Raw genomic sequence first — 22291 nt, 5'->3', positions numbered from 1 at the left:
AAATTTGGGATGCGACAGCACCGAGGGGGAGGGGGGCTGCAGCCAGGCCTGGAATTTCCCATTTTTTGGGGGCTGGAAAAGCCCCTCGGGGGGGTCGGTGAGGGGAGCGCTGCCCCTTTAAGAGCAACTCCCCCCCCCCCCGGCCCCCCGCGGTGCCTCCCATAGCCGCCAGGGGGCGCTATCCCCGCGGTCCTCCTCCGGCCCGTCATGCACCGCGCTTCCCCCCCGGTCCCCGCCATTGTGCCAGGGAGCGCGCGCGGAGAGGGTGGGGGGGGGAGCGAGGGGGGGTGCGCGCGCGCGCGCGCGGTTGGCCGCGTGACGCCCGGGCTGAGCGCGTGTGTGGGCGCGAGGCGGCGGGCCCGGGCCATAGAGGTGGGGCCGGAAGGAAGGAGCGGCCAAAGGGGGCGGGGGGGGCGGGGGGGGGTTGGCTAGAGCGTCACCCCAGGCAGGCAGCCGCCCCGGGCCAGCCCCAGTCCGCCGAGGCCGCCGCGCCGCGCCCCGCACAAAGGCCCCGCCGCCTCCCGCCGCCCCGCCCCGTCCCGCCCCTCCCGCAACCCCCGCCGCGGAGCCATGTCGGCCAGCAGCCTCCTGGAGCAGGTAGGAACCTCCCCGCCTTCCCTCCGGCCAGCGCCGGGCCCGCTAAGCGAGGCCGCGGTTTGGGCCTAGCGGCGGCGGGGGGCAGGGAGAGGCCGGGCCGGGCGGCGGCTGCTGCGGCCTCACCCCCCCTCAGGGCCGCTCCTCCATTGTGCTGCGGCGCGGCCGGGGCCTCCCCCCTCACCGGGCCGGGTCGGGCCTCTCCCCGCCGGGCTGGGCCTCCCCGGGCTCCCCGCCCGCAGCGGGGCCGCTTCCCCCCCCCCCCTCCTCACCGCTCTCCCCTCTTTCTCTCTCTTCCCATGCGGCGTCGCCGAGGCAGAGACCCAAGGGCCAAGGCAACAAAGGTGAGAGGGCGGGGGGGCTGGGAATGGGGGATCCCGCCGGGAAGGGAAGGGAAGGGGAGGCCGGGGGGGCTCCTCGGGAGTTGGTTGGCGGCGTCCCGGGGTTTGCGCTTTGGAGAGGGGGAGGAAAAGAAGCCCTGAGCTGTGTTGGGTTTAGGGGCTGGGGAAAGTTTGAGGTTGAAGAGCGGCTGAGGGAGCAGCGTGGGGCCGGGAGCTCCGGATGCAGAGCGCGGGCCCGGTGCTGCCCCGGGGTTCGGCTCCGGGGTTCGGTCCTAACGCTCCGCATCTCCCCCTCAGTGCAAAACGGATCCGTGCATCAGAAGGATGGGTTGAACGACGATGATTTCGAACCCTACCTGAGCCCCCAGGCCCGGCCGGTGAGTACCTAACGGGGCAGGAGGCTCCCAGAGCCCCGGGGCTCCTGCTGAGCTCTCTCCTTCCACTCGATTCCTTATTTCCCACTCTCCCTCCCATCACAACCTGCTCTGTGCAGCCCCTACAAGTGCTCTGAGGTTTTGCTGGGGAGGCTGTGAAGCTTTTAGCAACTTTTTGAGGATGTAAGAACTTCCTACAGTTGGTGTTCAGCCCATAGTTGGGTTTTTTTTTTTTTTTTTCAACACAGCTGCCATCCTGTTCCCAGCTCTGCTCTTTCAGTTTGACTCTGGTGATTTTCCTCACTGCTTTTTGCCTCTCTTTGCCCTGTGAGGAGCAAACCCTCCTCCTCCTGGTGAAATTCCTTCCCAGGGCTTCTGGAGAATCCTCTCAACCTTCTTATTTCTCCCCTGAGGAAACTGCAAATGCCTCTTGGGGGTTTCCCCTCTGTTTTTCACCAAACCCCCCTCAGAACACGTGTGAGATAAAAGCTGTGGAGACTTTTTGGGAACTTTAGTGAGGAGTTGAGCTCTGGGGAGTTTGTGAGCCAGGCTTCCAGCTCCTCTTTCTGTTTAGTTTTTGTTTGGTTTCCTTCCTTATCAGTAGGAGAGAGGCACCTGACAGGTGGGGAAGGGAGAATTCTTGCTCAGCACCTGCAGCAGGACTGGGGCAGTCACTTTGTTACCTTGGTTTCTCTTTCCAGTGGTGATGAGGGAAGTGAAGCTGCTTTGTTCTCCCCTTTTGGCATTTTTAGAGCATTTTCCTAGCACTCTGTTTGTTTTTTTCATATAATAGGGAATCTTAGAACAGGTTTCTGTCTCAGCTGGGTTTTCAACAAGTGTTTTCCCAGTTTGTGCTGAAGATGCCAGGATAAAACTTTCCTTCAGCTCCTCTGAGCTGTTCACAGCTGAATTCCTGAAGATCCCTCACAGCATTCAGCTCCCTAAAAAGTTAAAATCCTAAATTTCCCCTGCCCAGGGGGAGAGGGTGTGATTCTTTTCTCCAGTCTTGGATAAAACCAGCTACTTTTCTGCTAGCTATCAGTTCATGGGACTTTTTCCCTATCCCAGAAGTTTAAATCCCCAATTTCCAGCTTTTTCTGCACTTCCTGCCAGGTTTAGTTCCCTTTAAATCTCCTCAGGAGCAGGAAGGTTGCTGCAGTCTCAGGAGCAACAGGATGTTTTCCCCCTTTTTGCATCTTTGGTGAGGAACTTCTCAATCTTTAGGGTTTTTTTGGTGTTTAAAACTGCTCAAAAAATACATTTGAAAAATCAGGAAGTGTGTGGGGCAGGCCCAGGAGGTGGAGCAGAGCTGCTGCTCCAGGGGGAGGGAGGGAAAATCACTCTGTTCACTTGGACTGAAGTTTTTGGGGTGATTTTCTCTCTGTTCCTCCCTCTCCTGCCTTGCTTGGGAGAACAGGACCCAAACCTCAGGGGGCTGCTGGTTCTGCTGAGTCCTGGTGTGAGGGAGCAAAGCCTGCACCTCCTTTCTGCAGGTGGGAAAGGGAGCTGCAGGTGCATCCCAGTGCCTCCCAGTAACCCCAGTGGGTTCTGGGCTCACTCTGAGCTCTCCCTGTGGGCAGGAGGTCACCACTTGGGAAATTTGGGTGGCTTTTCCCTCAGTGGCTGCTGTTCCAGGTGGGAGTAACCAGCTCATCAGCCTGGGGGGTGAGGCTGGGAAGGGAGGGATTATTCAACAGTTAAAAAAAAAAAAACCCAACAAAAAAACCCCAAAAGCTCAACAGCAACAAGGAGTTTAAACCCTGCTTGGGGTCCAAGGGGAAGAGGGAGAGTAAATTTGAGGAAATAACTGTAGAAAAAGTCTCAGTTGTGGGAGAGGGGGAAAAGGCAGAGCAGTTTGGTTTGTTTGCTGCTCAGGGGGTGGGGTGGGGGGGTCCCAGCCCCCTCAGGGCAGGCAGTGCCCAGCTGGGTGACTCCTCTGCTCCCTCCTCACCAGGGGAGGCCCTGGGGAACCTCTGCAGGTGGCAGCTCACTCCAGGCTGAGGTAAAACAGTTCCTGAAGTTCCCCAGAATGTCAGGAAATGCTTTGAGGTGACCAGGGGACATCTGCCAGGGATCTGCTTCGTGAGGGAGAAGCCTGCAGGCTTCAGTTTTTGGGGATGTGCTGGTTTGTTCCTGTTCCATTCATTAAAGCTCCTTCCCAGCAGAGGATGGTTGTGAGCTTTATAATTGAGGGGATTATTATTTTTGTCAGTTCAAAATAGTCATTTATTGTTTGAAAGGCCTTCATTTGCTTTACAAATGAGGCAGTGGCAGCCTTGGTGCTGTGGGACAGAGACAGATCCAGCCCTCAGATACTTTTTGTTGGGTTGGGCTGAGTTTCCTCAGTTAAATTTCTTACCCTGAGTAAGAATTAATTTTGTTCCTTGCTTTTTGGGGCCCTTTTGGGGAAACAGAAAAAGCCTGGAGGGAGTTTTACTGCATCCACACCTTGCAGGACCCCCAAAACCTTTCCAGTTCCACACCACCAAACCAACTTTGCCTCTGAACACCTGGTGCTGAATTTTTCCTCTTTAATTTTGGTAACTCCAGGCTGAGTTCACCCCAGACCTTTTGCTTTCTTCTCACTCAGTGGAAGGTGGAGACACAAACCAGCTCTTTCTGGAGGGTGCCAGAGCCACCTCAGGGTGGCACAAAGTCCTTTGGGAGCCTCGGCTGCCACGTGAGAAGGTGATTTAACAACAACCAAAAAAAATTAAAAAAAAAAAAAAGAGTAGAACTTGCTGCCAGCCAAACTTTTCACCAGGAAACCTGACTTTGATGTCCCCTGCCTTGGGCTGCTGTGGAGAGCAGGAGGCTCCCTGCACCCAGGTCCCAGTCACTGGGTGCCAGTGTCCTCTGCCCCCAGGTGGAGTTGGTTTGCATGCAGAGCCACAGCTGCTTTTCCATGCAAGCAAATCCTGCTGTGATGGCTGAGAGCTCCCTAATTGCAGAATGAGGCCTTTCTTTTCCTGACCTCAAGGCTACTTGGGTGTTAAAAGGGGAGGCCAAGCCAGGGAACAGCTTTTTTTTTTCCCCAAATCCCAAGCCCTGCTCTCCCCCCCTCTGTTCAGCACTCCCAGGTACATTTTGGTTCAGTCTGTGCCCACAGCACTGCAGCACTTTGTGTTTTGAGGATGAGCCTTGACATTTAACTGTTTGCTTGCAGATTCTGGCAGTATTTAAACTTGAAATTGGGGGTAATAAGGTTGAGAGAAGGATTGGGGCAGGCAGGGACATTCTGTGTTTTGGTGAATCTCTCTCGATTTTTTTTTTTTTTTTCCCCTCATATTCCACTTTTCTCTGCTTCCTTTCCCTTCCAACAGCAAAATTCACCTTCCCCAGGCAAGAAAAGCTTTCTTTGGTTGTAGCTACCAAAAGTAGAAGGTAGCAGTTGGATGCTGAACCTGAGCAGGAGCTCTGGGAACACCCTGGGTGCCCGTCTGGCCGTGGGAAGCTTGCTCAGGTTTTGTGTTTAATCCTCCTGGCAAGGGGAGAGTTTTGGGAGCACTTCTAACAAAGAAGGTGTTTCAAGGCTGGGCCTGTTTATCTGCCCAGCCCTAAGGTAGGGGTGGGGTGGGGCAGGGGAAGGCTGAAGATGCCTTTTATTCCCCCATCCTTTGGAATTTGTTCAACTCCTTGGAACTGTTAAGCGCTCATTTTATTTTTTTGGGTGCCTGTTGTGTTTTTTTTTTTGTTTGTTTTGTTTTGTTTTTTTTTTTCTCCTCACAGAACAATGCCTACACTGCAATGTCTGATTCCTACTTACCAAACTACTACAGCCCTTCCATTGGATTCTCCTACTCCTTAGGTGAAGCTGCCTGGTCCACTGGGGGGGATCCCCCCATGCCCTACCTGACCTCCTACGGACAGCTGAGCAACGGGGAGCCCCATTTCCTCCCAGATGCCATGTTTGGGCAGCCAGGGGCTCTTGGCAGCACCCCCTTCCTGGGGCAGCACGGCTTTAACTTCTTCCCAAGTGGGATTGACTTCTCAGCTTGGGGGAATAACAGTTCTCAGGGACAATCCACTCAAAGCTCTGGCTACAGCAGCAGCTACGCCTATGCCCCCAGCTCCCTGGGGGGAGCCGTGATCGATGGGCAATCAGCCTTTGCTAACGAGCCCCTCAACAAAGCTCCTGGCATGAACACCATCGACCAGGGGATGGCTGCTCTCAAGCTGGGGAGCACAGAGGTGCCCAACAGCGTCCCCAAAGTGGTGGGTTCCGCCGTGGGGAGCGGATCCATCACCAGTAACATGGTGGCTTCCACCGGCCTGGCCCCGGCCACCATTGCTCCTCCCAAACCCACCTCCTGGGCTGACATTGCCAGCAAACCTGCCAAGCAGCAGCCCAAGCTGAAGACCAAGAACGGGATGGCTGGTTCCAGCCTCCCTCCTCCTCCTCCCATCAAACACAACATGGATATCGGGACTTGGGATAACAAAGGCCCGGTGGCCAAAGCCCCCTCCCAAGCTTTAGTCCAGACCGTGGCTCAGCAGCCCACCCAGGGCTCCCCCCAGCCCGGGGCCCAGCAGCTCCACCCCAGCCCTCCCGTGGCCGTGGCCCAGGCACCCGGTGGGCAGCAGCCCCCGGCGCTGCCCCCACAGCCCCCTCAAGCCACCCAGCTGCCCACCCCCCAGCCAGCAGCTCAGCCCACCCGTTGGGTGGCCCCTCGGAACCGAGGCAACGGGTTCAGCCAGAACGGAGTGGAGGGGCCTGGGGGGGGACAGTCCCAAGGCAGCCCCGGGACCGCTCATTCGGAACCTCATCCGGTCCTGGAGAAACTGAGGTCCCTCAACAATTACAACCCCAAGGATTTCGATTGGAACCCAAAACACGGGCGGGTTTTCATCATCAAGAGTTACTCTGAGGATGATATCCACAGGTCCATCAAATACAACATCTGGTGCAGCACGGAGCACGGCAACAAGAGACTGGACGCTGCCTACCGCTCCCTGAACGGGAAGGGGCCCCTCTACTTACTCTTCAGTGTCAATGGCAGTGGGCACTTCTGTGGGGTGGCAGAAATGAAATCTGCTGTGGACTACAACACGTGTGCAGGGGTGTGGTCCCAGGACAAATGGAAGGGACGTTTTGATGTCAGGTGGATTTTTGTCAAGGACGTTCCCAACAGCCAACTGCGGCACATCCGCCTGGAGAACAACGAGAACAAACCCGTCACCAACTCCAGGGACACTCAGGAGGTGCCTCTGGAAAAGGCTAAGCAGGTGTTGAAAATCATTGCCACCTACAAGCACACCACCTCCATCTTCGATGACTTCTCACACTATGAGAAACGCCAAGAGGAGGAGGAAAATGTTAAAAAGGTAAAGTCGTGTGTCTTGTCTCAGCCTGGAGGGGCAGGAGGTGGAGGAGAGAACTTGGTGGCCTTCAGGTGGCCTTTTGGCTAGCGTGTGGCACCTGCAGCCCCTCTTTTGGGGTGGGAGTGGGTGCAGAGCAGGGTGAGGGGTCCATCAGTGCCCTGGATCAGCCTCCCCCTTCTTGTGCTGTGTTTGATTTCTGTGCTGTCGTCACCTCCTGGATGGGAACAGTGTGAAGCAGGGAGATGAGTGAGGGGGTTCAGGGAGTTGTTGGAGCTGGGAGATTGAACAGCCAGCTCATCCACCCCCTCCCCAACGTGGGGTCAGTGTGACAGATGTTTCCCACTGCTTGTCAAACCTTCAGGAGCAGCAGTTCCTGTCACACCACACCCCCCCCCCCCCCCCCCCAGGCAATCCAGTCCCACGCTTAATTACCCTTCCTGTTAGAAGGCTTTGTCTGGTGCCCAACCTCACCCCCCTCACTCCCATTTCAGTCTGTGACTCCTTGTCCTCTCCCTGGTGGTTCTGTTCCTCCTGGCAGGCAGCTGGGCTGTGTTTGGAGCTGGTGGGCTGTGGTGCCACCACCCACCTGCAGCTTGGCTCTGTCAGCTCCAAGGCTCCTCTTGTCATTGATTCCTTACCAGGAGGGTTGCTAATTGCAAACTCTGCCCAAAATTCAGGGAGGAGTGGGCCTTGAATCATAGATTCAGAATCCCAGACTGGGTTAGAAGGGACCTTAAAGCCCCCCCAGTGCCACCCCTGGATGGGCAGGGACCCCTCCCACAGCCCAGGGTGCTCCAAGCCCCATCCAGCCTGGCTTTGGAACCACTGCCAGGGATGGGGCAGCCAGGATTTCCCTCAGACAAGAAACCTTCCTGGGGTGCAGCTGTGTTGAAGTCACCTGTGGCAGATTTTCCCCACCCTGGGGGTCTTGCTTGGATCAAAAAGTAATTAGGATTATTAGCATTAGTGCTCTGAGGGGCTGCCAGGTTTTCTGAACAGGTTCTTTTTAGTTTCATCACTGGGGAATTTTCCACCCAACAGTTAAAGACCTGAAGCAGGAGCTGCAGCTGCTCCCCACAGCAGTGAATGCACTTCTAAATTTTTTATCTCTCTCTATTTTTAATTTTTTTTTTTATTTGGAGCATTGTCTGTATAAATGGCATCACCTGGGCACAAAGATGATCACATTTTCCAGCTGATACCTGAGCACTTCCAGTGCTGGAAGCAAATCTGTACAGGGGGGGGAAAACCCTGCAAAATGGGGAGGTGTGAACTTGATTTCTGTGAGAACTTGAGTATTTTATGTGACTTGACATCCTCAGATTGTTCCAGCCTGTCCTGAGGTGGTGATTTCTCTTTTCCTGACCAACTTTTGGGATGCAATCAGAACTTCAGGCTCTGCAGGACACCTCAGGGTGCTCCAGGTGGGGCTTCAGGGAGGAAGTTTTGGGGGGGGGAGAGGGGCAGAGCTTCCAGAGTGGGAAGGCTCCAGGGAAAGAGTGAAGGTGGAGGTTGGATGAGTTCATTCTGGGGGGGTGGGAGCTGAAAGGAGAGCAACAGAGGGGAGGGGGAAGGCAGAGAGAAGTGGCCAGAGCAGCTCTGCCTGAAGATCAGTGGAAGGCATTACAAAAATCCAGCTTAGCTGCCTTAAAACCATAACCCCCTCTGTCCTGCTGTGTTTCCAAGCCTCCTGCTTGCTTCAGCCCCCCTGGGACCTGCTGGGCCCTGAGGGACAGGAGCAGCAGCTGAAGGATCAGCAGGGCCAGCACCTCCCTGCTCAGGGACCTTGGAGCTGATTCAAAGAGGAGAAGTTGATGGGGAAAGGTTTCTTCTTTGCAAAGGAAGCTTCCCTCAGGTGTTCCTGGAGGTCAAACTCGAGGAGGGAGCCTCCCAGCTCTGCAGTTGGGGTTTGCTTTTTGCCATTGACTCACTCAGGGCCCCTGTGCTGGAAAATCCACCAGGGAGGATTTGGTCTTCATTTCAGCAAAGATTTTGACCTCCTCAGGTGCTGATTGATGCAGCCCTGAGGATGCTTGAGGTTTCTCTTGCTGCTCCTTGATGGTTTCACTGAGAAACAGTTGGGTTTTGCTCAAAGGCTGGGTTAGTTGTTGGGTTTTTTTGTTTATTTTTTTTTTTTCTGGAGGGAATGCTGATGGTTACCCTGGGACTGCAGGTGGTTAAAAAAAAACCCAAACCCAGAACCCAAGCCATGCAGTGGCTGCCTTGAAGCATCTCAGGGAATCACCAGGCTTAAAAAAATCTATTAGAAACCAAAGCTGAGACACTGGGAAGTTAAAAGTGCTGCTCTGGCAGCAGCTGGTGGCCCAGCTCCCTGCCTGGGGTCTGTCAAGCTGCTTTTGTCTTGGGGGCAATCCCATTGCTCCCAGCTCTTTGTCCCTGCCACCAGCCTTTGGATGGCTGGGATATGTTAATGTTGTGCATTCCTGTTCCTTGAAGCTTGAATGTCTCAAGGATTGGCATGGTTTGAACTTCTAGCAAGCTGCAATTGTTTCCCTTGGCTCCCAACTCCAAAACTTGGTCTGATTTGCAGTTGGATTCCTGCTGGCTGCCCCAGCAGATGGATGAGCTCTTGTGAAAGTCTGGGAACTCGTGAATATTCTTTTATATTTCTCACTGTTAGTCACTTCTTCTGAATTCCTTAAAATAGTTCCAAGAAATGATATGAGAAATGCTTTGCTTGGTGTTCAGGCTGTTCCCTTAGGGCTGCTGAAGGGGAGGAGACAACTGAAAACACTGAAATCACTTGTCCTTTGCTGCTGCCTGTGCCCATCTTGTCCTCAGAGATTTATCTCCATTTCTTCTGAGTGTCTTGCTTCAGCTTTTCTTAAAGCTTTGGATTTTCAGGGCTAAAAAAATCCCCCTCCCTGACTGCCACTGCAAGCTGAAACTGTTGAGGACCTCTGGAATCCCACAGCTGTTTGTATGGTTGAGCAGCTCACCAGCCTCTTCCCTGTTTAATCTTTGCTTTAAAAAGCAACTTCCTTGAAAAAGGAAAGTTTGTCTTGGTTCTTTCTCCCCTTGCTTTGCCCAGAGTTGGGCTTCTTGCAGGTTGCAAGGATTTTTAGGCAGGAGAGGCCCTGAAATCCTGTGCTGTCCCTGCCAGAGTGCTCAGTTGTTTGGAGCTGGTAGAAGACACTTTGGGATTTGGGTGGGTGTTGAGTCAGGATGAGCTGTGCAGGATGGGGTGGGTGGTTGGGGTTGGGTTTTTTCTTGCTTTTCTTTTTTTCTCCCAGCCTGGAAACAGAGGAATGATTCTCCAGCTTGGAGCTCTCCTTCCCTGCAATGTGCTGCTTTAGGTCTCAGCTGACACTGAGTGCTGGATTCATCCCTGCAAATGGCACTGCCCCCCTTGGAAAATATGATTTAAGGGATAACTGGGAGCTGTTCTGAGCCTGTTTGAAATGGGCAGATTGTGTCCCAAGTGCTCTCAGGAAGGAAGGTTTCCTGCTGGATTTTGGGAAGCTCTTTTTTCCCTCCCTAACCCCACTTCCTAGGGCAGGGCTGGCACTGCTTTCACCCCCTCTTCCAGACTCCCTGGCTACTGCTGCATTTTTTTTTTTTCCTGCCTTCAGTCTCCCAACAGGACAATATTCCTGGACCCACACATCCCAGGCAGAGCCTCCTGTTTCCTCTGACAGGCAGGGATCAGCCCTGGCACTCTCCCATTTCCTTTCCCCCCCTGAGCCCAAGGCTGTTTGCTTTTTCTGCTCCAAATCCAAATGGGGAAGTTCCTGCATGGATGGAGAGAATTCCTTGCTGTGAATACCCTCTGCTGTTCAGCAATGCAAACACTTCCAGTTTATTTCCAGGGCCTTTTAAAAGCCAGGATGGCTGTGTCCATGCTCATGGATTTGCCCAGGAGCAGAGGAAGCAGAAATTGTTCTGGTGGCTTGGTTTGGGCTCTGTCACCTCAGGAGCACTTTAAGCTTTGGGTAGTTTTTAACCAGCACTGCAAAACCCTCACCAACCTCCTGTGTGTTTTGTTGGGTTCTTTTAGCTTTATTTCAAGACAGGAAAAAAAAAAAACAAAAAACTGGAGGGGTAGGAAAAGGCTTAGATCTGCCTGGTGCTTTAATCCTTTTTGGTTTTTTTTTCCTGCTCCAAGAGGGGGGGGATTGTGTTTCCCCATCCCTAAAACAGGAGCAGCTGGGAGCCATTTCCCTGCAATTGGAGTGGAAGTGGGGTGATGGCAGAGCAAGCCCTGGTGCTCTTGCCCCACAGCCCTGCCTCTCCCTGCTGACATCTCCTTTAAAAGATTTATTTTTTTTTTAATACAGGTTGCTAAAAAAAAGCTGCCTGGTTGAAGCTGATCCAAGGAGCTGTCTCAGGTTGTTTCTCCAGGGTTTCAGTTCATGGGCCACCTGCCATGAGGAGTTTTTTCCATCTTTTTCCAGGTCTGAGCAGTGGGATTTTATTCCCCACTCACTTGTTGCCCCCAAGGGGTGAGCAAAGCTCTTTTTCCACTCCCACCCAGGTTTCTTTTTTTCCTTGGCTGGGGGATTTCAGGTCCCAGGTGCAGCCCTGAGCTGCTTCTTATCAATATGTTAATTGCATTCATTCTCACCACACTAATGACTCCAGTTGAATGGCTTTAAAACAAACCCCACTTTGTTCCTCCTTCAGCAAGGGAGCTGGAATTGCAGTGTGTGGCTGGCAGCTCCCTGGAAACCCCAGGGAGGGCTTGGGAGGAGCAGGGAGAGGGGGAGATGTCCCAAGCTGTGGCTTCTCCAAGCACTTTGGTGACACAGCTGCCCACACAGGACTTGGCTGGAGGGTGAGTTTATTAACAGCTGCTTTTTCCAGAAGTACTTTTCCTTGGAAGATGAGGTATTTGCCAGATGGTTTTGCTCAGTGCAAGCACCAGGGTGAGGTCCTTTTTGGTTTTCTGGGTGACAAGACCTAATCCTTAATTAGAATCCCAGGAAAACTCTTGAAGCACATTTGCTAAGTGAGGAATAGCTTCATGCACAGTGGCCTTTACTTGTTCTTCACCCAAATGTAGAGCTGCAACACTGCTTTAGCTCTGGAAAAAAACTGCTTGCTTCTTCCCCCTCTCCTGGAAAGCATTCCCTGAGGATTATTCCTGCAGGAACCTTCCTCCTCTGCACAGTGTGATGGTTTCTGCTGCAGTTATTGGACTTCTTTCATTTCCCTGGATATCCCTGGTTTGTACCTGGTGGCAATTGTCCTCACAGCTCTGGGACTTCATCCAGCAGCTCCCAGCCAGCCCTGCTCTGGCTGTGGCAGAGTTACCCAGGAAAAGGCTCTGTTTTCAAGGGCTTTTGTCATTGTCCCAGCTGCTGGCTGGGACAGAGAGCTGATTGTGGCTCCTTCCAGTGACTCAGTGCCCAGTCTGTGGCTTTTTAATTGTGTCACAGTCGTGTCCCAGTGTGTGGGAGCAGTTAATAATAAACATTAGGGTGGTGTAAGCCCATTCTTCAGGCACTTGCAAATGGAGGCTGCATTTCTGCTGCCATATTGTTAAAATTCATATTTTTTTATTATTATTATTAAAAGGACAAGGCTGAGATTTTTTTTTTTTTTTTCCTGTGGTTAACTGCAGAGCTGTTGCTGGTGATGCAAATAGCACTTTAGAAGACTGAGATGAAGGTGGCAGAAAAGTGCTTCTTGTTTCTCATCTTGGGGTGGGGACAGAAACCCCAGCACTGGAGTTCCTGTCCCTGTCCCCAAGGGGAAGGTTCTGCTGGTTCTGCTCCCTCAGCTCTGGGGATGCCACCTCCTGGGAAATGACTTCAGAGAGGTTCCCATCAGCACCTGCAAACCTGGACAAACCCCTGCAGCTCTCTTTTGCTTTGGGAGCACTGCTGATTCCAGTGCCACATTCTTGATGTAGAATCATGGAATTTTCAGGCTTGGAAGGGACCTTTAAGCTCATCCAGTTCCAACCCCTCTGCCATGGGCAGGGACCCTTCCCACAGCTCAGGATGCTCAGAGCCCCATCCAACCTGAGCATAAAAACTTCCAGGGATGGATGGGGCTCCCACCACCTCTCTGGACACCTGTGCCAGGGTCTCACCACCCTTCCCAACATCCAATCTAAATCTCCCCTCCTCTGCTTTGAATCCATTCCCCCATGTCCTATCCCTGACACCCTGAAAACTCCCTCCCCAGCTTCCCTGTAGGTTCAGATGTTTAAAGGAAGGACAAAACCCATTTGAAATGTAAAGCTGAGTTCCAGTGAATCCTTCTTTCTTGTCCCTGTTTGAGTGGCAAGAAAATGAGGGTGCACACAGAGAGCTCTGGGGAGTGTTGGCTTTTTTACTTCAGCTTTTGTGCATCCAGCTCTTCATGGTTGACAGAAGGAGGTAAATAGAGCTCTTGTCCTCCCACAATACAGAGGGCTGTGAGGTTTTCTTGTAGCTTTTCAAGGCATTTCTCCTGCCTTGGAATGAGGTGCAGCTTGAGCCCCAAACACCAGAAGTGGAGCAGCCCCTGCCTGGTGGAATTCTGCATCCCTGGGGGCTGCTGGGGAGACTCTGAGCATCCTTGCTCTCTTTTTCCAAGGAAAATGCTCTTTGTGCAGCAGATAACAAAGTGATGAAGACCTGATACCTGTTAGGACAGTGCAAATATTATTAAGTGTGTATTTATTGATCTCTGAAGGTTTTCCTTCCTTTCCCAGTTTGTGGCTCAGGAATTTTTTGGACCCAGAGGATGTTTCTTTGCCTTGAGCACCTCCTGATTTCTTGTCCTTGCTCCGTTCCCTGAGCACCCCCAGCATCCTGGGATTCTTGTGCTCAACTTTTTGAGCTTAATTCCATGTTGTGTGAAGGAAACCACATCCTTTGGGATGGCTTTGAGTGTCTGGTGTGACATTCCCTGGTTCTTCTGCTGGAAAAGATGCTGAGCACTCCAGTGTTCTCCCTGCTGGCTCTGCTCCTCCATCCCTGCTCAGTTTCTCTCTTTTCAGGCTGGAGAACCAGAGCAGGTGAAACCCCTGTGTCCTTCACCCATCCCTCTCCTTCCTGGCCCTTTTCCAGCTCTCCTGTGTGCTGGAGAGGAGCAAAGCTCCAGAGTGCTGGGGGTGGAGGTGTCACTGGGGTTTCTGTACAGGTGGAGGGGATGTTCCCTTTCCTTGGATGGAAAATCTTGATGGATTTTCCTGGAGTCACAGATTGTAACCCTGAGCTATTTCCAGCTGCTGCTGCTCAGTTTGGAGTTTGTCACCTTGCTGCTTTCTCCCAGGTGTGGAATTGGATTCCTCCAAACCAGGCAGATCAATTTCCCAGGGATCTTCAGCTGCTTTTCCTCACCAAGTTCTCCATTTCTTCCTTCTCCCTTCTTACCCTGAGTGACTCAGCATCCTCACTCAGTTTTATCCCTTGATTATTCACTTTTCTGAGTGGATGGAACCACAAATTCCAGTAAAGCTCCATAGGTTTTCTCCTTGGCATTCCCTCTGGATGGGGTGACAGGGCAGTGCACAGGTTTTCTCAACTCCACAGCAGTGAAGATGTTGAAATAATCAAGTGAAGAGCCTTCTTTTTCTGCAGAACCAGGTGGCACTCATTTATTTTCCTGGCCTAATCCTGCACCAGAGCCAGGAGACATCACCTGGGCCCAAATGGGAGAAGGAGCTTGAGTGGTACCTGCTGGAGATCAAAGCTTCAATGGGATGGGAGCCTCTGGTACCTGGGGCTCACCACCATTTGCTTCAAATTTCACAGGAATTTTCTTCCTTGCTTTGTGAGGCTTCCAGTGGGGATTCCTCATCCAGGAGGATGAAAAGGAAAGAGGGGGAAAAAAACCAAACCCCACCATCCTGCTGTAAGGCAAGGAGAATTCCCTCCCTCCTTAATGACTTGGAAAGACTTAGGTTGTTCTTTTCCTTGTTTTCCAAAGCCAGCAGGTCCAGTCCCAGCCCCCAGTTGGAGCCCAGTCCCATGGGGTGCCACTGGGAGCCCTCCCAGGCTGCTCAGTGGTGCTCTGAATATTCCTCTAAATTCACTTTTTCACCATTCTGTTTCCTGCAGCAGTTTTGCCCTGGGGGGGAGGAGGGATGAAGCTCTCTGGGTGGAGAATTACAAAATATTCCTGGGATTTGGGTTGCTGGAGCTCTGCAAGCCCAGGGGGTGGTGAAGCAAGGAAAAGGGTTCTTGCATCAGTTTTCAGGGTGCTGGGGACCCAGTGCCTGCCAGTTGGGTTCCTGCTTTTTCCTGGGTGCAGGGTGGCTCCTTTTGGGGTTGTGGGGATGTTTGGGGCTGCTCTGGTTAAATTTGGAGCTGTAAACCAAAACCTTATTCCTGCTCTGGGAAGGAGGGATCTGTGTGTCCCCTCTCTTGGTGGGAGGGAGCTCCCTGAGGGGCTGGGAGGTGGGATGAAGATGTCTGACTGGAACCAGATCCCTGTAGCTGGTTTTTTATCCCCTTCCCTGGGTGAGGCAGACTAAAGTGTAGGGTTTTTAGGTGATTTTCTAACGTTAACAAGAGGAAAACCTGATGTTTGGGTTGTAAAGCAGGACTGGAGGCTGTTTATGGGGCAGATGAACATAAAAGGGAAGTGATGCATCATCCATCCCAGTACCAACTCTGACTCCACCTTCAGGTGACACTTCTGGGCAGGACCCAGGCATGTCCAAGGCAAAAAGCTGCCCTAACTCCTGATTTTTAAGGCAACTCAGCCTTTTGCCTTGGAAACCCCTGGAAATCCCTGTTTGCCAGGGTTGCATCCAGAGCTCAGTGGTGTTGGGAGAAGCCAAACACCCCCATGGGCTCAGTCAGATGGAATGAGATGAACTGAGCCACAGGGTTGGAAGGGCAGAACTGGATTGCTGGGTGCTTTAGGGGGTGATATTGGGGTGGCAGAGCCCAAATTCTGCTGAAGGGTCCTCCTGTTGTCCTTTTGTGGGGGCTTTTTGGGGGACTTGTAGGACCTTCCTGGTTTTAGAGACTGGGATAGGTTCCCTGGGGAGGTTCAGGTTTGGATGAAGCTTTTCTTGGTGATCTTTGAGCTCTTTTCCAACCCAAAGCATTCTTGGATTCTGTGCTTTGAAACTCTGCCTGCATCCTGCCCTGGTTTGTGTCCTCAGGCTCCTGCATGGTGCTCCAGGTGGGATGGATCCAAGGAAACCTGTGTGCTGCACCCCTGGGACTCAGCCTCTTGGTTCTTCCCCAGCCCCTCCCTTGGGGTGGAATCTTCTGCTTCCCCATCTATAGGGTGGCAATAATATCCTCACCTTTGGAGCAGGGAGTCATTCAGGTTGGATAAGACCTTTTAAGATCATGAAATCCCAACTTTTCTGAACTTTTCCCTCAGCTCCATGGCTTTGAAACCCCTCCAGGGATGGGGATTCCACACACCCCCCCCCCCCTGGTTGTTGGTTGGTAATCAAGTTGAGAAGTTCTGAAGAAATGGGCAGCTTTGGGCATCATTTCTCTGTAGAAACAGCTCTGGAACTGGTTTGTGGGGTTTTGTTTGGTTTTTTTTGTTTGTTTTGCTTGGCTCATGGAAATGTCTCAGCCTTCTCCACCAGCCCAGTCCAGGTGCTGGGATCAGGACCTGGTTTGGGACCTGGCTGGGGATGGAGGTGAGATGAGTGAAGGGGGATGACTGCAGAAGGGGGGTGATGATTTCATGCTCACTGCCATGGTTGGGGTCAGCATTTCTTTTCCTCCTTCTCATCTCTTGGCATCTCAGCCCTTTTGGTGCTGCCCATGCTCCTGCCCCTCCAGTTCTGAGGGCTCTGAGCTGGGGTCTCCTGCTCCTTCCTCTAAGAGGTGGCTCAGGGTCTGCTGCAAGTGTGTCCAGAGAGGGAATAAACCAGTTCCTGATGGGATCTCTTTGCTCTCCAGGGATTCTGTGCCAGAGGAAAGCTCCAGGTGTGTGTGCAGATGCTGCTCTGCCTTCTCCTGGGCTGCCTTGTAGCCTGCTGGGCTGTGGGTTCAGCCCACCCTGGGCATTTGGGAGGTGGATGAGGCAGGAGGAACATTTGCATCACCTTTGCTGTCTGTTCTGGGAGATCTCTTGCAATGATTTGGGTGCTCCCAGGTAACTCCACACCACCCTGAGGACCAAGATGTGTTGGTGGGCTGGCAGATCAGGTGGGCTGAGAGCCCTTCAGGCCTTGGCCTCCCACTTTCCCCAGGAGGGAGAAGCAATCTGAGCTGGGAATCTCCCAGGGAAGAGCAAGGAAAGCAGTGTTGCTTCAGCTGGGGCTGAAGCCCTGATCCTCCTGGAGGGCAGGAGAGCTGGAGGTAGGTGTTGGAGCCACCCCTGGGAGCAGGCAGAAGGTCTGGATAAATGTCTGGATAAATCCCAGAGTCCTTGGGATGCTGATGGAGGGCACTGGGGGGTTCTGTGCTGGTGTTTTGAGGATGGAGAGCCAGGAGGGTTTAAACAGAAGACTGGGTGGAGGAAAAAACTTGGAATAGATTGTCCAGGGAAGCTGTGGCTGCCCCATCCCTGGCAGTGTCCAAGGTTGGATGGGGCTTGGAGCACCCTGGGCTGGGGGAGGTGTCCCTGCCCATGGCACTGGAGGAGCTTTAAGGTCCCTTCACCCCCAAACCATTATAAAATTGGACTTTAATCCACTTGAAATGAAGATGTGCACTCCAGCCATGCCTCTGATCCCCACCAGAGCTTGGGGACATGGGGACATCTGCTCTGACCTCTCTGTGTTGGCCCAGGGGGAGTTGGAGGAGGGGGGGGGGGGGGGATGGGATCACTTGGAGCCTGGATCCTGCTCCCTGCTCTCCACTCACCAACCTCAGGAGCAGCTCCCTGAGAGAAGTGACCCCCAGGGGGGCAGCTGAGGGGGTGACACCCAGCAGGACCCTCTGCTACCACCCAGGACACCGAGGGGAGGTGGGGGGAGGTTGAACCTGGCAGTCAGCTCAGCTTATCCCACGTTCCAAGCTGCCTTTGGGTTCCCCCCACTGCAGTTTTTCTTTTTCCTCTTGTGCAGTGGGTTTGGGTTGGGTTTTTTTGGTTTGGTTTGGATTTTTTGTGGGTTTTTTGGTGTTTTTTTTTTAATGACAAAGAACACCTGCAGCAGAGTTGGGGGAGAGAATTGTTGAGTTGTGTGGGGTTAAATACCCTTGAAAAAAGAGTTTGTGCCTTCATCCCATCCCTCTCCCCAAGCAGAAATCTGTGCAGAGGGTCCCAGGGGGGACCCTTGGCCAGGCAGCCCCTCCAGGACATGTGGAGGTGGCACTTGGGGACAGGGCTCAGGGGGGTTGATGGTTGGGCTGGCTGATCTCAGAGGGCTTCTCCAACCTTCATGGGTGGCTGATTCCCTCCTGTGATTCCTGGGAATGGTGCTGAAGCCTCTCTGGGTTTGTGCACACATCCATGTGGGGCCACCAAAGCCTGGGCTTTTGGGTTGAGCTGGATTCCAGGCTTTGGGGTTTTTTTGGGAAGCTTTCCCTGGGTGTTGGTGCTGCCAGCCTGGGATCAGAGCTTCCCAGAGACAAGTTCTCCTTGGATTTACCAGGGGGAACCAACACTGTCTGGCTCTGCCAGGCAGCACCTCCTGCAGGGCTGGCTTTGGGGTGGAGCTGGGATGGAGCTGGGATCTCAGGGCTGCTCCACCACCAAACTGGGAGCCAGAACAAAGCATCCCAGTGGCCTTAAGGGACTGCAGGGACCTCCCTGTGCTGGGAGGAGCATCAGCCCAGAGCCCTTGAGCTGTCGGTGTCCTGTGGTCTGGAATTGGCTCTTTGGATGGGGTTGGGCAGCACCTCTTAACTCTTTGGGATTGTCCAGACCCACTCCATGCAAAACTTTCCTGGGAATTCCAAGCAAAACTCAGACTCTGGTGCTCAGACTGAGTGTTTGGGTCTGTGCTGCCTCTTCAGCCCAAGCCAGGTCTTGGTTTGGACCTTTTGTCCCTCCAGCATCAGGGGAGAGGTGGAGGAACAGCAAGGGGATGGGAAATCCCAGTGGCATCCACCCTCAGGATTGCTGGGAACTGGTTTGGGTTGGAGTGAGGTGGCAGCAGGAGGTTCCAGGGAGGTTTTTCTGTCTCAGTCCTGGAAGACGTTGGGATTCCTGAGCTTGGAGCTGAGCAAAGGTTGGTCCTGGGTGATCCTCAAGGTCTCTTCCAACCAGAACCATTCCCTGCTTGGATGAACTTAGAGCTACTGAGATGATGAAGGGAGTGGAACATCTCCCTTATGAGGAAAGGCTGAGGGAGCTGGGTCTCTTCAGTTTGGAGAAAAGGAGACTGAGGGGTGACCTCATCAATGTTTTCAAATATGTAAGGGGTGAGTGTCAGGGAGATGGAGTTAGGCTTTTCTCAGTGGTGACCAGTGATAGGACAAGGGGTAATGGGTGTAAATTGGAGCATAGGAGGTTCAAGTTGAATATCAGAAAAAATTTTTTTACTGTAAGGGTGACAGAGCCCTGGAACAGGCTGCCCAGGGGGGTTGTGGAGTCTCCTTCACTGGAGACATTCAAAACCCACCTGGACACGTTCCTAGGGGATGTACTCTAGGGGGCCCTGCTCTGGCAGGGGGGGTTGGACTAGATGATCTTTGAGGTCCCTTCCAACCCCTAGGATTCTAGGATTTTATGAACTCATGTGGAGCCCCAAGGAAAACCCCAAGAGCCCCAAGCTTTGTCCTCACTGCTTCTTCCCCCCCAGTTCAGGGGGGTTCTCTTCTCCCTCAGCCTGCTCCTCACTCCTGCTCCCAGAGCTGTGCTGGTGTCCAACCAGGTCACTTCGTGGAGGTGTCCCCAGCCCTGGGTGTGCTCCAGGGTCATTCAGGTGGGGGGGATGTGGTTTAGGGGAGAACTTTAGAGAGCAGGGATGGTGCTTGGGCTCCCTGATCCCAACCTGAAAGATTCTCTGACTGTGGGTGTTGCAAGCCCCGTGAGCTCAACTCACTTTTTTTTTTTTTTCACCAATTCTTCACTTTTTCCTTCTTGGTTGGTTGGGGTTTTGTTTTGGGGTGGTTTTTTATTTGTGTTTTTTTTTTTGTGTGTGTGTGTGTGTGTGTGGAGGGGTTTTGTGGGGTTCTTTGTGTGTGTGTGTGTGTGTGTTTTTTGTTTTATTTATTTTTTGGTTTATTTTATTTTTTGGTTTATTTTATTTTATTTTTTGGTTTATTTTATTTTATTTTTTGGTTTATTTTATTTTATTTTTTGGTTTATTTTATTTTATTTTTTGGTTTATTTTATTTTTTGGTTTATTTTATTTTTTGGTTTATTTTATTTTTTGGTTTATTTTATTTTTTGGTTTATTTTATTTTTTGGTTTATTTTATTTTTTGGTTTATTTTATTTTTTGGTTTATTTTATTTTTTGGTTTATTTTATTTTTTGGTTTATTTTATTTTTTGGTTTATTTTATTTTTTGGTTTATTTTATTTTTTGGTTTATTTTATTTTTTGGTTTATTTTATTTTTTGGTTTATTTTATTTTTTTGGTTTATTTTTTTTGGTTTATTTTTTGTTTTATTTTATTTTATTTTTTGTTTTATTTTATTTTTTGGTTTTTTTTCTTTTTCCTCTTCCTCTTCCTGCCCTTAAACCCCAAGCTTTGGAGCATCCTGGCCACCTCCGTCCTTGTGGAGAGGCCACTGCCAGGAGGAAGGAAAAAGAGGAGCTGGGAAACCTTGGATTAAAAAAAAAAAAAAACTGCTTTTCCTAAAGCTTTTCTGCTGTGGGACAAGTCCTGGGGGGGATTTGCTCTTGGCTGACACCCTTCTCCTCTTCTCCTCCAGGAACGCCAAGGCCGTGTCAAGTAAAAGGCCCTTCCTGCCCCAGAGACTGCAGCAGAACTTGCATCCCAGCTGCCTGCAAGAGAGAGCAAAAAAAAAAAAAGGAAAAAAAAAAATATCCTGGAGAGAATTAGGACTTTTTTTTTTTTTCTTAATTTCAGTGACTTCAAAGAAAAAAAAAAAGACTCTTACAAACTCGCAGGTTAAAAGGAAAAAAAAAAAAAAAAGGAGGAAAACAAAAATATTGGAATTTCAAAAGACATAGGACTTTAAAAATACAAAAACAACAAAAAAAAAATCCCTTCTAGGTAGAGCATAGGTAAAAACCTGTCCCTTTCTTTTGGCTTTGGTTGTGATTTCAGAGCATACGCTTCGGGTTTTGTTGTCTTTTTACTCTGTTTTTTTGGATTTTCAAGTCTGTAAGTGGCATCTGCCTTTTTTTTTGTTGTTGTTTTTTTTTGGTTTTCTCTCATTTTTCAACCCTGCTACTTCCCTCCCTTCCACCCCCTGGTGCCTCCTTGACATTTGCACTTGGAACACACCGAGTTGTAAAAACCACCACGAAAAGTGGAGTCACTTTTGGTTTGGTTTTTTTTTGGTTTTCTTTCCCCCCTCCTGGCCTGGAAGAGGAGGAATTCTACAAGGAAGTTTGGGGGGGTTTTGGCCTAAGAAGAATTGAACAGAAATTGTCCACGAGGTTATGTCTTAAAGATGGTTCATTTTACTCTGACCCTTTGTTGCTCCAAAGTCAGCTCCTAGGAATGTTCTGTTCTTGTGCATTGTAGGGATTTACAGATGAAGTCTGGATGAATTTTGATTTGAAAGCTGAGAACAGTGGTTGTTAAAAAAAAAAAAAAACAAAACACAAAAAAAAAAAACCCACAACAACTTGTTTTGTTTACAGGAAAAATTAATTTTGGACAAAAAAAAAAAAAGAAAAAAAGGAAAAAAAAAAACAACAAAAAAACAAAAACCAAAAAAGAAACCCAACCAAGAATATTGTAAAATGTGTAGTGAATATGTTTCTTCAGTTTCTTGTTAAGCCAAATGAGGAATGGGCCTTTCTTTTCCCCATTAATCACTTCTCAATAATAAATGCAAGATCCTGTTGAGCATCATTTGTGTCTCCCTTGCCAGCACTCCCAGGACCTTCCCCTTTCCCTGCTTCAAATTAACCTTAAAATTCAAGTTTTGGGGTTTGAAGCAGGGGGCTGCCACCTGCCAGGTTCTGCTGCTCTTCCAGGGTTTATTTTCATCAGGAAAATAAAATAGGAAAATAAAATTTCCCCCTCTTTGATGTGGGGAGATGTCCAGAGCCCTCACTGGGAGGAGATTCCTTCCCCCCCTTTTTGTTTTCTGGTTTTGGTTTTTTTTTTTCCCTGGGGAATTTGGGGTTGATTTGGTTCTTTTCAAATTCAGCCATTCCCATCCCCAATAATCATCCCCTGGGAAAACTGCTCCAAGTCAAGGAATCAACCATCCCAAGTTTTCTTCTGGCAGTTCTGAAAGATCCAGAAAAAAAAAATAAAAATAAAAAAATCTGCAAGCTGAGCTGTCAAAGAGCCCTCAAGGGAAATGTTGGAAATCTCTCCATGGGGAAATCACTACTGAGGAAACTTCTGGAAGCAGCCAGCTCAGCTTTTCCCACTTTGGGTGGAAAATCCACCTGGGAGCCCAATTTTTCCCTCTTCCCACCCAGCAGCAGCCCCAAAAAATGGGGGAAAAAAATCAAGTTTTGATTTTGGACTAATCCTGAACAGCAAATGAACAGCTCAGCTCAGGTCAGGTGAGGACCCAGGGTGGGCTTTGGGACATTTTCTTGGGAAATTCTTGGTTTTTTCCAGAAGAATTTGAATTCTCCAGTGGTTTTTGTGTTCTCTCTGCCTCCCAGCTACCCAAAAATCCCAATTCCTGCTGGGCTCCTGGTGCTTTGGAGCCTGGGTTGGTTGTAAGGCTGGGA

At 51.0% G+C, this 22291-nt stretch overlaps 1 protein-coding gene across 2 annotated transcripts; it reads left to right on the top strand.

Annotated features, from left to right (window-relative positions):
- The first annotated feature begins 406 nt into the window (after nt 1-406).
- Nucleotides 407-21449, top strand: YTHDF2 (YTH N6-methyladenosine RNA binding protein F2). Of its 2 annotated transcripts, XM_071732506.1 has the most exons (5): nt 411-597; nt 914-938; nt 1233-1312; nt 5039-6634; nt 20335-21449. In XM_071732506.1, exons 1-5 carry the CDS (start codon nt 571-573, stop codon nt 20356-20358), a joined length of 1752 nt encoding a protein of 583 aa, XP_071588607.1. In that variant the 5' UTR covers nt 411-570; the 3' UTR covers nt 20359-21449. The 2 variants fall into 2 exon arrangements, with proteins under 2 accessions (XP_071588608.1, XP_071588607.1); XM_071732507.1 differs by lacking the exon at nt 914-938 and having other exon boundaries at nt 407-597.
- The last annotated feature ends 842 nt before the right edge of the window (nt 21450-22291 follow it).

This window comes from Heliangelus exortis, unplaced genomic scaffold, assembly GCF_036169615.1.
Source record: "Heliangelus exortis unplaced genomic scaffold, bHelExo1.hap1 Scaffold_107, whole genome shotgun sequence".
Taxonomy (NCBI): Eukaryota; Metazoa; Chordata; class Aves; order Apodiformes; family Trochilidae; genus Heliangelus; species Heliangelus exortis.
The sequence above is the reverse complement of the archived record's forward strand: the minus strand, read 5'-3'. Positions and strand labels throughout refer to the sequence as shown.

Coding starts and splice junctions, on each gene's coding strand:
- YTHDF2 (XM_071732506.1), top strand. CDS start 571: ATGTCGGCCAGCAGCCTCCTGGAGCAG. Junction 1,313..5,038: donor TGAGCCCCCAGGCCCGGCCG/GTGAGTACCTAA, acceptor TTCTCCTCACAG/AACAATGCCTACACTGCAAT. Junction 6,635..20,334: donor AGGAGGAAAATGTTAAAAAG/GTAAAGTCGTGT, acceptor CTTCTCCTCCAG/GAACGCCAAGGCCGTGTCAA.